Below are 13,710 nucleotides of genomic sequence, written 5' to 3'. Positions count from 1 at the left end.
AGAATTGCCTAGTTCAAAAGGTCAATAGTGCAGAGTCTGAGAAATCCTGTTCTGGAACTTCTATTCATCACCAACTTAATTTTTTTTTTTTTTAACAGATTTACTGAAATATAATTCACATACCAAAAACTTCACCCAAAGTACACAATTTAATGTGTTTTAGTATATTCATTCCGCCCCCCCCCCCACACCCCTCCTCCAGCCCTAGGAAACTACTAATCTACTGTTTCTATGGATTTGCCTATTCTGGGCATTTCATATAAGTGGAATCATATACTAGGTGGTCCCTTGCATCCTTTCACTGAGCATAATGCTTTCAAGGTTCATCCATGGTATATGTGTCAGTACTTCATTCCTTTTTATCGCCAAATACTATTCCACTGCACGCAAATACCATATTTTGTTTATCCATTCACCAGTGGCAGATCATCTTCATCTTTTTACCAGCTGCCTAGCACCCCATCTATGGATGTACTGGATTCACTTACCCTATTCCCCTCTGGGAGGTATCTGAGTTGTTTCCAACTTTCTACTGTTATGAAAAGTGGAAAGATGGGCAGAACCTTTCAGAGTATGGAAGTCCATATTCCGCGGACACATAGGTGGGTAAGTTTTGTTCTAGTGCTTATTTTTTCTCTACAAAAACGGAATTCTCCCCTAAGCACTCTGTCTACCTAACAGGCACCCTGGGGGATCACTTACTCCTCATCCGTCTGCACACAGTTATCGAGTTCGATCACATGGCTCCCGATGAACCAGACCAAATTGGAGAAGTAAGGGACAGCAGTTTTATCTCTGATATAGTGCAGCATGGCCTGGTTATCCACTGAGAAAATCCACAAAAGAAGAGGGGAAAAAAAGTCAAGCTACCAAATATAACTTGGGGGATATAAAAAACAACAACAACAACAAAACCACAATGAAAAAGCCCTCTACTATAATCTGAATCTTTTCTGTCTTTCCTGGAAATACTTAAAAATGGTTACCTTATGCAGAAAACTATACTCATCAAGGTAGTTCTTACGTTATTTTTATAATTAATAAAATCAATTAATAAAGGTAGACATTAATAGTGCTTTAGGAAGCCTACTTATCAGCAGTGCATTTAGCTAGACTACAGTGAAAACTATACCATTCTCAAGCAAGTTTCCTGTATTTGCATGTAAGGATAAGTTAAGAAAGCGGAAAAACAGAAGTTATTAACTTACATGACACTGGAATAAGGAACACGGGAATCGTCATTGAAGGAAAGGCAAAAAACAGACCACAGTTAACAGGGTTAGGAACTGGGAGGGTGAGACAGTTGCTCAGAGGGGCAGAAAGCTAGGGCAGGAGGCATCTAGACAGAAAGACACAGGTTAGAAGAGAGCAGAGAGAGCAGAGAGCAGAGAGCCTGAGGCGGCCAGACTGGGGGTCAGACCAGGTCGCAAACTCAGAAGCCCGCAGGCTGGCCAACAACAACTTGGTGAGCGAAGCCAGCCGGCCCAGTGGGTGAACGGGGGAGCGCAGGCCTTGACCCCAAAGCGGGCAGCTGCTTCTCAGCGTCAGCTCACCACTGCCCTGCAGGACTGTGGGTCCAAGCAGCCACACCTACATTTTCAAGTCAGAAATCCAGACTGTTACCCAAGCTCTCCCAAGTTTGAAATATTGACAACTATACTTTTTTTTTCAAAAAATATCTAAGCCAATGAAAACCTGTCTGAGAGCTGGATTTGGCCCTCAGGTCCTCAGTTTGCGACCCCCGGATGGGCCCCTCTGGGCTCTTAGAAGGCTCTCCAATTTAAAGCAACCCCAGAACCAGGCTGGAGTGAGTCCCCGAGGAGCTCCCTTCCCCTCCCAATTAGGAGTCATCTCAATTAATAACATCATAACTCATGAAGGTCAAAACATTGGTCCCTGAGAAAATGGGGTCCCAGCTCCAGGGTGGTGACTACACGGGAAATAACCCCGGTGTTAGGCAGAGCGGCCGTAGCCTTGGAGGGCAATTCCAGGTCGGCAAACTCGTGTCCAGCCAGCCTTTGTGCTAGTGCGGGCGGGGAGCCACGGAAGGGCTTTCTCCTGGAGGCAATGATTTGGGCATTAAGTACTTCTTGGGAGAAAGGAGGAATTTGTTGTTGGGCTTTGTAGCCGGTTGAGAATGCAATACTGCCCCCTGCTGTTTGCGACAAGAAATGCTCTCATACATTATTTAAAGATAACATACCCCCTGGCTATACTGAAGTATATTTTACAGGCCAAAGGCAAGAATTTAACTTTCACGTTTCAAAGACGGCTTTGCCTTACCTAATTATCACATGGCCGCTCCAAGTCCCACATGTGCCTCTTTTAGGACATGCATGACTTCTGTGTATCAGCAACGAGTAGGGCTTTAACATGCAGAACTAAGTGTGCATAGAGAAGGTGGTGGCACACAAATTTATGTAAGGGGGTAGCTAACTGTTCAATGATGACAACCTTTCATGAGACAGGCAGCCCCAGCTACAATAAATGAGCTCTCTGTTACCACCAGAGAATTGTTTGTACGGACTCAGGAGAGCCAGCACTAGCGGTCAAGTTAGAAACCCCATGAGGCATGAGCTCATAAGGAACCTTACCTTTGTAGACGTTTAAAGTTATGGTTCTTACAGCAATTCTAACCATACTTTCGGGGTGATTGAAAAATTTGATGGCTTCTGTGTACAGGGCGAAGTCATTAGTGTGCTAAAACACAAGAAGTACCGAAAATGAGTTACAGACCCATAAGACAGGCTGGCCCCTACCCCAGCTTTCTGAATCCTATCAGAGACTTCAGTAAAAGACCAAAAAAAAAAAAAAAAAAAAAAGGTACCCACGTGAACCTTAAGCCAGTGGTTCATTCCCAATGGGGAATGAGGGGAGGGTTGGGAAGGTGAGACCGTGGAAGAAACAGAAGCGGGTCTAGGAAATGCCAGGCCTGGGTTCATGATCTTTCTACCACTTCTTAGCTGTGTGATGTAATATTTCTAAGCCTCCGATTCTTCATCTATAAAATGAGGATAATAATTCCCACTTCATGGTTGCTGGGATTAAATGAGATTATTTCAGGTACAGTGATTACCCTGGCACCTGATACCTAACGAGCACTCGGTAGTAATGCTAGGTGTTATTATTAGATGCCGCTTCTACTAATAAAAGGCAAATGCAAAGTCTGACTACATTCAGAACCTATAATATATATTTCCCTATTTGGAAACACTAAAAGTGTAAACATTATCATGGAAAAGGAGGGTCTCGGGAATCTTCTGCCATTAAAAAGGGGTCATCAGAACAGAGCAAAACAGTTCAGAACCAAAGAACTCCACTGATGGAGCCCTAAGGAAAAGGCACACAGGATCCGGGCTACAGCACGCTGTGGCGCACTCTGCTGCCCTCTTCTGGCCAATTTTCCACATGGCTCCGGATCAGACTGGAGGGCACCCCCAGGCAGTGAGGGGCGGGGAAGAGGGAACCCATGACCTTCAGCGAGGTGACACCTGTCTAATGAAGGCAACGCCACTTTGAGCACTAGAAGCAGATGTGCACGTCACAGGTGGTAGCTACTGCACTGGTCCACAGAAAAGGAAACTAAGTCCACCTCAAAAATCAGCCTCCTACCACTCCTCTGGGGATCAGCAAGATACTCTTCCAGAAGCATCACTCGGGCCCCAGAATCCCTACATTCTGCCCTCCCCACCAGGTGCACAGAAGCCCAGCTGCACCCGAGTGGGGGAAGAATGGGGCTCCCTCTCTGGTCTGAACTTTGCAGGTGGGTTTTCTTCCGCCCGGGAGAGCCTCTGGGAGAACGCGAACCGCACCCCTCTGGTCTCTGGGCACATTTAGTGAGCACCAACTGTGGGCCAGGCACTGGGCTGCACAATGTCCATCTTCCAAAGTGCCCCACACTTTGTGACTGGCAGCTAGTACTTCTCCCCTTTGAGGCCAGCTCTTGCCACTACAAATCTAGACAAAGAAAGTCAAGGTGCAGGCTGCTGTTGCCACATCCCATGGAGACAGCTAGATGAATTTTGCCCAAACTCAGAGGAAATGTTTGGGACTATGGTCTGACTTCCAATACAGGCTGTGCAGCACGTGTGACCACTGATCAGAAGACACCTGCCATGCAGACAGCATGTGGCCTCCAAGATGGCCCAATGACCCTCTCCTCCTGAAGTCACAACTTGTGCGTCCTCTCACGCTAAGTCAGGGCCTGTGCGGCCTAAAGAATACAGTGGAAGTGATGGCATGTGGCTTCCGAGGCCGAGTCCTGAAAGGCATTACCGTTTGCCTTGGTCTCTTAGGATCGTTTGTTCTACGGGAAGCCAGCTGCCGTGCTGTGAGGACACTCAAGCGGACCCTGGAGGAGCCTGTGTAACCAAGGCCTGCCGCCAATGGCCAGCACCGAATGGTCAGCCATGTGAGCAAGCCACCTTGGAAGCAGATCCCTCAACCCTAACCCAGCCTTCAGATGACTGCAGCCTCGTGAGAGACTGAGCCAGAACTGCCCTGCCAGCGCTGCTCCCCAATGTCAGACACACTGTGAGAGAAATGTGACAGAATTCTGACCTGCAAGACAGGAAAGGAAGTCTGCTGGGAGGCTTCTGGGAAAGAAGTTTTTTGGAACGTTAGAAGGGGGCACAAGAAGGGATGTGATCTCATCACGCTTTTCGGCAGTGGCATGTAAGTATGTGATGTTTGGAGCTCCTGCGGCCATCCTGAGACCATGAGGGGTTGAGCCTCAAGACAGATGCCAACTGTATGGTCAGCAGAGTAGGAAGATGGAAAAGCTTGGGTCACTGATGAAATGGTCGAGCCACAGGATGAGCCAGCCCCAGGACAGCCAGCATCTGTACCTTTTGGAACGTGAGATAAATTGACCTGATTGTTCAAGCTCCTCTTCATTGTGAGAACAACGGCTATTTATTTATTTAAATTGTTAGTGATTCTCTCAAGGAATACCAGGGATTTTAGCTTATAAGGCATGGCAATGGCTACAGTTTTAGGGAGCCAGGTACATACTAGTCGCTTTGAAGACATCAGCTCATTTAATTCAACCCCTGGAAAACCCTCCAAGGTAGAAACTATCATCCCCATTTCTCAGACGAGGAAACTGAGGCTCAGAGGACTGGGACTTCTCTAAGGTCACACAGCAGGGAAGTGGCAAAGCTGGGCCTGACCGGAGTTCCTGTTTTGCCAACAGAGGAACACGACCCCAAGTTAATTTCTGGGCACTTCTCCCTACCAAGAGTATCATGCTCTCAGGTAGTGCAAATTGCATTTTACATTAAAAACGGAAAAGGTAGCTTGTTAAATAAAAAAAATTTAAAGCATGCCAAGGTCAAACAGTGTTGCTATGAAAATGAGGAAACAGTGAATGCATAAGTGCTTTGTAAACAGAGGTCACCCAGACCAAAGGGGCTGCTCTGATTGGCTAGCTTTCCACCCAAATGTGCCCCTCTGCAATTACTTACCTCATTGTAAAAGAAATGGACCGTGTGGTTGTTGAGTTTTAACGAAAGTGTTTTCAGGAACGATATATAATATGCCATAATCTCCTCATCAGAAAAGTCAAACTTATGGACAATGATAGAATTTACATAGTTATTAGAGAGCAAATAATCTAGAGGGAGAAAAAAAAAAACACACAAAAGAAAACAGGTTAGTTAATTCATGCTCGAGGAAAGGCAAGCAGAGAAAGTCCAGGAACAGGCAGATGACCATGAGAATCTATCAGTACTTGAACCAGTCAAGCTAATAGGGAGCAGCTTAACCTTTAACCAGCAAAGAAATCAGCCACCATGTGTATAGTCACTAGAAAGTTCAAGGGCAATGCCAGAGAAAAGCCGGGTCACCCTGCCTCCCACACCACAGAAAAGAACACTTGAGCATTTTCTTTCGTTGTTGGCAAAGTTCAACAAGAGAGCCGGGGGGTGGGGCAGACGAGCTGGTATTTGGGTATTTTCACAAACCACCCACGGATGAGGGTAAGCTGCACTGTATCTTATAAAAGCTGGCCCCATTTTGCCATCAAAAGTCACACTGTCACCCTCGAATGCCACAAAGGGCTCCACGTGGTTTTTTTCCTTCCTATCAGGCAACATGATTTCATAAAGGCCACTTGAGGCTGAACCTCCACTACCTGCCCAGCACCAGGCTGACTGCTTTACATTATCATTCACTGTCATGATGATGCTGCAGAGTGGGCCTTGTTTTCCTCGTTTTGCAGATGAGTAAAAACTAAGGCTAATTAACCTGCTCGAGGACACAGAGACAGTAAGTCAGAGATGGAATTCAAACTCAGGTCCGATGCCCTGTGTTAATACCACGCACTAATGGGGGCCAAGGATGAAAACTGGATGACGAGGCCCTGTGGGCACTGGAGCCACAGGAGAGCAGCCACCCCTGCTAAGCTGCCAGGGCCCAGCCCCTGCAGAAGTGCAGGCCCAGCGTGGTGAGAGCTTCCAACTGTGCAGAGGAAGCTGGAAAACACAGATCATAATGCTGTATTGAAATGTCAGCCACTAGATCAACTCGTTCTGAAAGCTGTGCTGGCCAGTGAAAATGGGTCTACAGACCCACTGCGACCCATGGGCCCACTGTCTGCAATCCTGGCCTTGGGCCCTGGCCAGACACGTTATCCTCTGAGTCCTTACCAGCTACCCTGCGAAGCCAGTGCTGCCTTGCCCACTGTCTGCCTTTCGGGCTGCCAGCCTGTGGGCTCTGTACCATCCCAGCTGCCTCCCCACAGACGGGGAAAGGCAGGACGTGATCCACACCTGTACCACGGGCAGACGCGGTGAGGCAGGGGGAGCAGGGTGGGGCAGAGCCTTGCTTCTCAAAGTCTGGTCGTGGGACCGGCAGCACAGGAGCTTGTCAGACGTGCGGAGGCTTGGGCCCCAGCCCTGACCTCCCACTCAGATCTCTGGGAGGGCCCAGCACTCTGTGTGTTAAGAAGCCCTGCAGGGCTTCCTGTCACGCTCATATCTCAGAGGCACTGGGTTCAAAGGTAAACTTGGACCCACACTGCCTCTGCCACTTCCTAGCTGGGTGACCTTGGGCGAGACACTTACCTGCCCCACTCCCCAGCTCCCGTCTGAAAACAGGAATAAGAAGACCTTCCTGGTGGGGCGTTGTGAGGACTAAAGGAGATAATGCACAAAAAGCACTGAGGACAGTGAGGAGCACAGAGGGAGCACCCGATCCCACGAGCTGCCACCCCGCATCTTCTCACGAAAGCTTGGAGATTCCTAACCTCCACCGCCAGTCCTCCAGTCACCGTGACTGTTGTTCTTGGGGGGAACAGAAATAAAACAGTAAGTTTTATTTGGTGCCAAAGAGGTACCTAACTTAGGCCAGTCACAGTATACGGAAAAGGCTAGAATCACCAAACACAACACAAAGAGCCATCCAGGAGCACGGGGCATGAGAGGGGCCGCAGCGTGGTCCTTAGAACACAGTCTCAGAGCAGGCTTTGCAGGTAGGACGTCATGTCTGTAGTTTTCAAAATCTCCTAACTATAACAATTCCTGAGGTCAATCTTGGGTCCCACATTAAGAGAGGAGGCAGTAGATCTGAAGTGGGGTCCTAAGAATTTTAATATGTTTAAAAATGAGGTTACACGCACTACACAAAACCTGTGGGATGCAGCAAAAGCAGTCCTAAGAAGGAAGTTCATAGCAATACAGCCCTTCCTCAAAAAACAAGAAAAATCTCAAAAAAAAAAAAAAAAACCAAAAACCAACGTAACCTACCACCTAAAAGAAAAAGAAGAAAAAACAAAACCTACAGTCAGCAGAAGGAAGGAAATAATAAAGATCAGAGAGGAAATAAATAAAAGAGAGATAAAGAGAACAATAGAAAAAAAATCAATAAAACCAAGAGCTAGTTTTTTGAAAGGATAAACAGAATCAACAAACCTCTGGCTAGGCTCACCAAGAAGAAAAGAGAGAGAACCCAAATAAGCAAAATAAGAAATGAAAGAAGAGAAATAACAACCGATACTGCAGAAAAACAAAAAAACATAAGAGAATACTGTGAAGAGTTATATGCCAACAAAATGGACAACCTAGAAGAAATGGACAAGTTTCTAGAAACATACAGCCCACCAAAACTGAATCAAGAAGAAATAGATAATTTGAACAGACCGATCACTAGAAGTGAAATAAAATCTGTAATTAAACAAACAAACAAAAAAACAAAAAAAACCTCCCTGCAAACAAAGGTCCAGGACCAGATGGCTTCACTGGGGAATTCTACCAAACATAAAAAGAACTTACAGTGATCCTTCTCAAACTCTTCCAAAAGACTGTAGAGAAGGGAACATTCCCAAAGTCATTCTATGATGCCACCATGACCCTGATACCAAAATCAGACAAAGACACTAACAAAAAAGAAAATTACAGGCCAGTGTCTTTGATGAATATAGATGCAAAAATCCTCAACAAACCGAATCCAACAACATATAAAAAAGATCATACACCATGATCAAGTTGGATTCATCCCAGGGTCACAAGGATGGTTCAACACATGCAAATCAATCACTGTGATATACCACATCAACAAAAGAAAAGACAAAAGCCACGTAATCATCTCAATAGATGCGGAAAAAGCGTTTGATAAAATTCAACATCCATTCATGATAAAAACTCTCACCAAAGTGGGTATAGAGGGAACATATCTCAACATAATTAAAGCCATTTATGACAAACCCACAGCCAACATGATACTCAATGGTGAAAAGCTGAAAGTCTTCCCACTAAATTCTAGAACAAGACAAGGATGCCCACTCTCACCACTTCTATTCAACATAGTATTGGAAGTCTTAGCCACAACAATCAGACAAGAAAAAGAAATAAAAGGCATCCAAATTGGAAAGGAAGAAGTAAAACTGTCATTACATGCAGACGACATGATACTCTCTATAGAAAACCGTGAAGACTCCACACAAAAACTATTAAAACTGATAAACGGACTCAGCAAGGTAGCAGGATACAAGATTAACATACAGAAATCTGTTGCATTTCTTTACACTAAAATATCAGAAGGAGAAAGTTAAAAAAAAAAAAAAAAGACAATCACTTTTAAAATCATGTCAAAAAAAAAATAAAATACCTAGGAATAAACCTGACCAAGGAGATGAAAGACTTATATGCTGAGAACTATAAAACATTGAGAAAGGAAACTGAAGATGCTTTAAAGAAATGGAAAGATATCCCATGCTCTTGGACTGGAAGAATTAGTATTGTTGAAATGGCCATACTATCCAAAGCAATCTATAGATTTAATGTGATCCCTATCAAATTACCCACAACATCTTCCACAGAACTAAAACAAATAATCCTAAAATTTATATGAAACTACAAAAGACCCAGAATTGCCAAAGTAATCCTCAGGGAAAAGAACAAAGCTGGAGGCATAACCCTCCCAGACTTCAGACAATACTACAAAGCTACAGTAATCAAAACAGTGTGGTACTGGCACAAAAACAGACATATGGATCAATGGAACAGAATAGAGATCCCAGAAATAAACTCACACACGACTACAGTCAATTAATCTTCAACAAAGGAGGCAAGAAATACAATGGAGAAAAGACAGTCTCTTCAGCAAGTGGTGTTGAGAAAGCTGGACAGCCGCATGTAAATCAGTGAAGTTAGAAAATATACAAAAATATACAAAATAATATACAAAAATAAACTCAAAATGGCTTAAACACTTAAATATAAGACATGACACCATAAAACTCCTAGAAGAGATCATAGGCAAAACATTCTCTGACATAAATCTGACATAAATCGTACCAGTGTTTTCTTAGGTCAGTCTTTCAAAGCAATAGAAATAAAAGCAAAAATAAACAAATGGGACCTAACCAAACTCATAAGCTTTTGCACAGCAGAAGAAACCATAAACAAAATGAAAAGACAACCTATGGAATGGGAGAAAATATTTGCAAACAGTGTGACCAACAAGGGCTTAATTTCCAAACTATACAAACAGCTCACACAGCTCAATATCAAAAAAACAAACAACCGAATCAAAAATTGGGCAGAAGACCTAAATAAACATTTCTCCAAAGAAGACATACAGATGGCCAACAGCCACATGAAAAGATGCTCAACGTTGCTAATTAGAGAAATGCAAATCAAAACTACAATGAGGTATCACCTCACTCCAGTCAGAAGGGCAATCATCAAAAAGTCTACAAATAACAAATGCTGGAGAAGGTGTGGAGAAAAGGGAACCCTCCTACACTGTTGGTGGGAATGTATATTGGTGCAGCCACTATGGAGAACAGTATGGAGGTTCTTTAACAAACTAAAAATAGAACTAGCATATGACCCAGAAATTCCACTCCTGGGCAGCATATATCTGGAAAAGATGAAAACTCTAATTCAAAAAGACACATGCACCCCAATGTTCACAGCAGCACTATTTACAAAAGCCAAGACATGGAAGCAACCTAAGTGTCCATCAACAGATGAACGGGTAAAGATGATGTGATATGTATATATATATATATATACACATACACACACACACACACACACACACACAATGGAATATTACTCAGCCATAAAAAAGAATGAAATACTGCCATTTGTAGCAACAAGGATGGACCTAGAGATTTTCATACTAAGTGAATTAAGTCACACAGAGAAAGACAAATATCCTGTGATATCACTTATATGTGGAATCTAAAAAATTGATACAAATGAACTTATTTACAAAATAGAAACAGACTCACAGACATAGAAAACAAACTTATGGTTACCAAAGGGGAAAGAGGGGTGGGGGGAGGGATAAATTAGGAGCTTGAGATTAACAGATACACACTACTATATACAAAATAAACAACAAAGACCTACTGTATAGCACAGGGAACTATATTTAATATCTTGTAAAAAAAAATGAGGTTACGTATATCATAAATCTAAGTGTATAGCTTGATATATGTGAAAATGTACATATATATGAATCTTAAGTACTCGTACCTGTGTGTGTGTGTGTGTATATATATATATACGTATATATATATATATATACACGCACACATCTCACAAACCTTAGGTGTCCAGCTTGATGAATTTTTGCAAATAAATACACCACCCAGATCAGGCACAGTGCACTTCCAGCTCCCCGAAAGGTCCCTCACACCCCTGCCCCGTCAATACTCTCTTCCCAAAGACAGCCCCTAGCCTAACTTCCAGCACCACTGACTCGCTTTGCCTGATCTTGAACTTCATATACATGGACTCATACAGGACGCCCCCTCTGACGTCTGGCCTCTTTCACTCATCACCACATCCCAGTTATCCATGTTGCTGCATGTGTGCTAGCAGTGCATTCCTTTTTTTTCCTTTCTGCTATATAGTATTCTGTTCTTTGAACAGTCCACAATCTACCCACCCAGAATCCACACCTGTAACAACCAGCCAGGTGATGCTGATGCCTCGAGCACTTCTTTTCATTCTGTCTTGCCAGCTGTGGTTGGCTGGGGATGAATGGGCTTGCCGGAGAAGGAATGTTAGCCCCACTGTGACTGGTTAGTGGCTGCCGGGCCACCAGGGGCTCAGACGCCTATGCTGGCAGCTTGAGATGTGCAACCTCGGGCTTCTCGGCTGCACTCGTGAGGTGGAAGAGCCACACGCTCCCATCCTTCCCCAGCAGGGACTTTTCCAGGGCCTCCACGACATGACTCTGTGGTCGGTGAGGCCACCATGGGGGTGGCGGAGGTGCCTCTATTAATCGACTGGGATTTTTCTACTACCCCCTCACTGTGTGGCCAGCTTTCTGTGGTATCCTTTTATAATAAACCCAGGAGTCTACAAGTAATCTCAGGCTCTCAGGCCTTCTGTCACTTAGGTCACCAAACCCAACAGGCAACAGGTGCACTCGTGAAATGGCTGCTTGTAATAATGAAAATACGGAAACCACCTAAACGCCCATGGTCATGTTAAGCAAGTTATGGCCCAGCAAGATGCAGCTCTTAAACCAAACAAGGTAGGGATGCATGAACGGACAATATGAAAAATCTAAGATACGCTAGTAAGTTGGGAAAAATAAAACAAAGAGCAAAATGGTATGTGTCCACTGAACTCTTAGGGTGAGATTCTATAGAACTTTTGCTTCCTACAGTTTTTTAATGTTTGATTTTTGTTGTTGTTGTTGTTTTATAAAGAGGACATTTTCTCTCTATAATTAGAAAATAAAAATAAAAGCAAATCTCACCCATCCTTCTCACCCCCATACATCCAAGTTCTGTAAAATGGGAGTAATTTCTGCTGCTTTGGCAGAGCTTATGAAAGCACTCTGATGAATTCCCTGTAAGGCCAGCAGCATCTGCCTGGGTTTTCTTATAGCACAGCGCCCTTTTTAGTCCTAGTACAAGAAAGGCCACGTGATCCAGAAAGCCCAGAATTTTCAACCCCCTCTTCAATCCAGTAGCCCTGGGGTTAGCTGGGTTATCAGAGACATAAATCATACCAGTGTTTTCTTAGGTCAGTTTGGGGGAATGCTGGATTTCATGATAAAACCAACTCTAACTGGACACTTACACCTGCCAGACCCCATACTACACTCTGCACACCCACTGTCACACTCAATCCTCAAACCACTCTAATCACCAGGTACTAGCATTATCTCTACTTCACAGATGCAGAAACTGCAGCTTGGAGAGTTCACTCCCTGGAATACACATGGGGTGTATGTGGCAGAACCAGGCCTCGGACCTGCTTGGGTCTGCGTCCCTGGCCCGTACCACCGAGCTGGGTCTTCCCCTCTCGGAGTTTTCAGAAACCACACGCAATTGATATCCAGGGTAACAAAAGCTGTTGGGAAACCACTCAGGGAGAGTGAGTCAACTCACATTTGGCAACTCACAGACATGGGGCAGTGTAAGGAGAGTGTCCTGGGACAGCAGCACCATCTAATGGCCATCAGTCAGCAGCTCTTTCCTATCCCTCCCTCCTCCCTCCTCAGGAGGAATGCCACCATCTCTACCTCTCTCCACCCATCAGAAATTTTTTAAACCTGTCGTGGGCACCTAGAGCCTGCCTGTGGCATAGACATTCTATCACTTGTCTTCTCTTCCCTGCTTCCTGCAGGCAGGGCCTGGGGCTTGGTGCAGTCACCTTGAAATAATAAAGCTCGTGATCAAGCCCGGAGGATTAGGAGCTAAACCAGGGTTTCTAACCCTTGGCACTGTTGACATTTTGGGCTAACTAATCCTTTATTGTGGGGGGCTGTCCTGTGTGTTGTGGGATGTTTAACAGCATCCCTGGTCTCTACCCACTAGATGCCAGTAGCGCCCACCCCCCAGGAACGTCTCCAGACACTGACAAATGTCCACTGGGAGCACAGTCACCCCTAGTTGAGGACCACTGAGCTAGCTGACCTGGGCTGAAACCCCTTCTCAACTCCTACCTTGCTAGAGCTGTCACCTGGGGCCAGTGACTCAAACTCTCTAGGTGTTAAATGAGGGCACTGACAGCACCTGCCTCGCAGGTTGGTTGTTTCAGACGAAGAGCCCGGGGCTCATCGAGGGCCGGGAAGAGGCTCTGAGTCACACCCTCGTCAGTCGGGCAGTGGGACTGAAGCAGGCAGGTCAGGGGCCATAGCCACGCCCTTCCATGCTCCTTGGCCACGTTCCTCCTCACCTTGCTGCTTCCATGGCTTATTCTGTTGGCCTATTATTCAGCGACCCAAGCTCTTTAATAA

The 13,710-nt window shown here is 45.0% G+C and overlaps 1 protein-coding gene across 4 annotated transcripts in view; it reads right to left on the bottom strand.

Annotated features, from left to right (window-relative positions):
- The window catches only part of CLEC16A (C-type lectin domain containing 16A), a 208,705-nt gene that overhangs the window by 177,729 nt on the left and 17,266 nt on the right, over positions 1-13,710 (bottom strand). For all 4 annotated transcript variants that reach the window (XM_068565832.1, XM_068565833.1, XM_068565834.1 and 1 more), the window contains exons 4-6: positions 5,466-5,614; positions 2,595-2,700; positions 703-826 (exon numbers count right to left, since the gene is read on the bottom strand). In XM_068565832.1, the coding sequence (XP_068421933.1) occupies positions 703-826; positions 2,595-2,700; positions 5,466-5,614 (379 nt within the window). The remainder of the gene's footprint in view (positions 1-702; positions 827-2,594; positions 2,701-5,465; positions 5,615-13,710) is intronic.

This window comes from Eschrichtius robustus, chromosome 16 (assembly GCF_028021215.1).
Source record: "Eschrichtius robustus isolate mEscRob2 chromosome 16, mEscRob2.pri, whole genome shotgun sequence".
In the NCBI taxonomy this organism is placed as follows: domain Eukaryota; kingdom Metazoa; phylum Chordata; class Mammalia; order Artiodactyla; family Eschrichtiidae; genus Eschrichtius; species Eschrichtius robustus.
The sequence above is the reverse complement of the archived record's forward strand: the minus strand, read 5'-3'. Positions and strand labels throughout refer to the sequence as shown.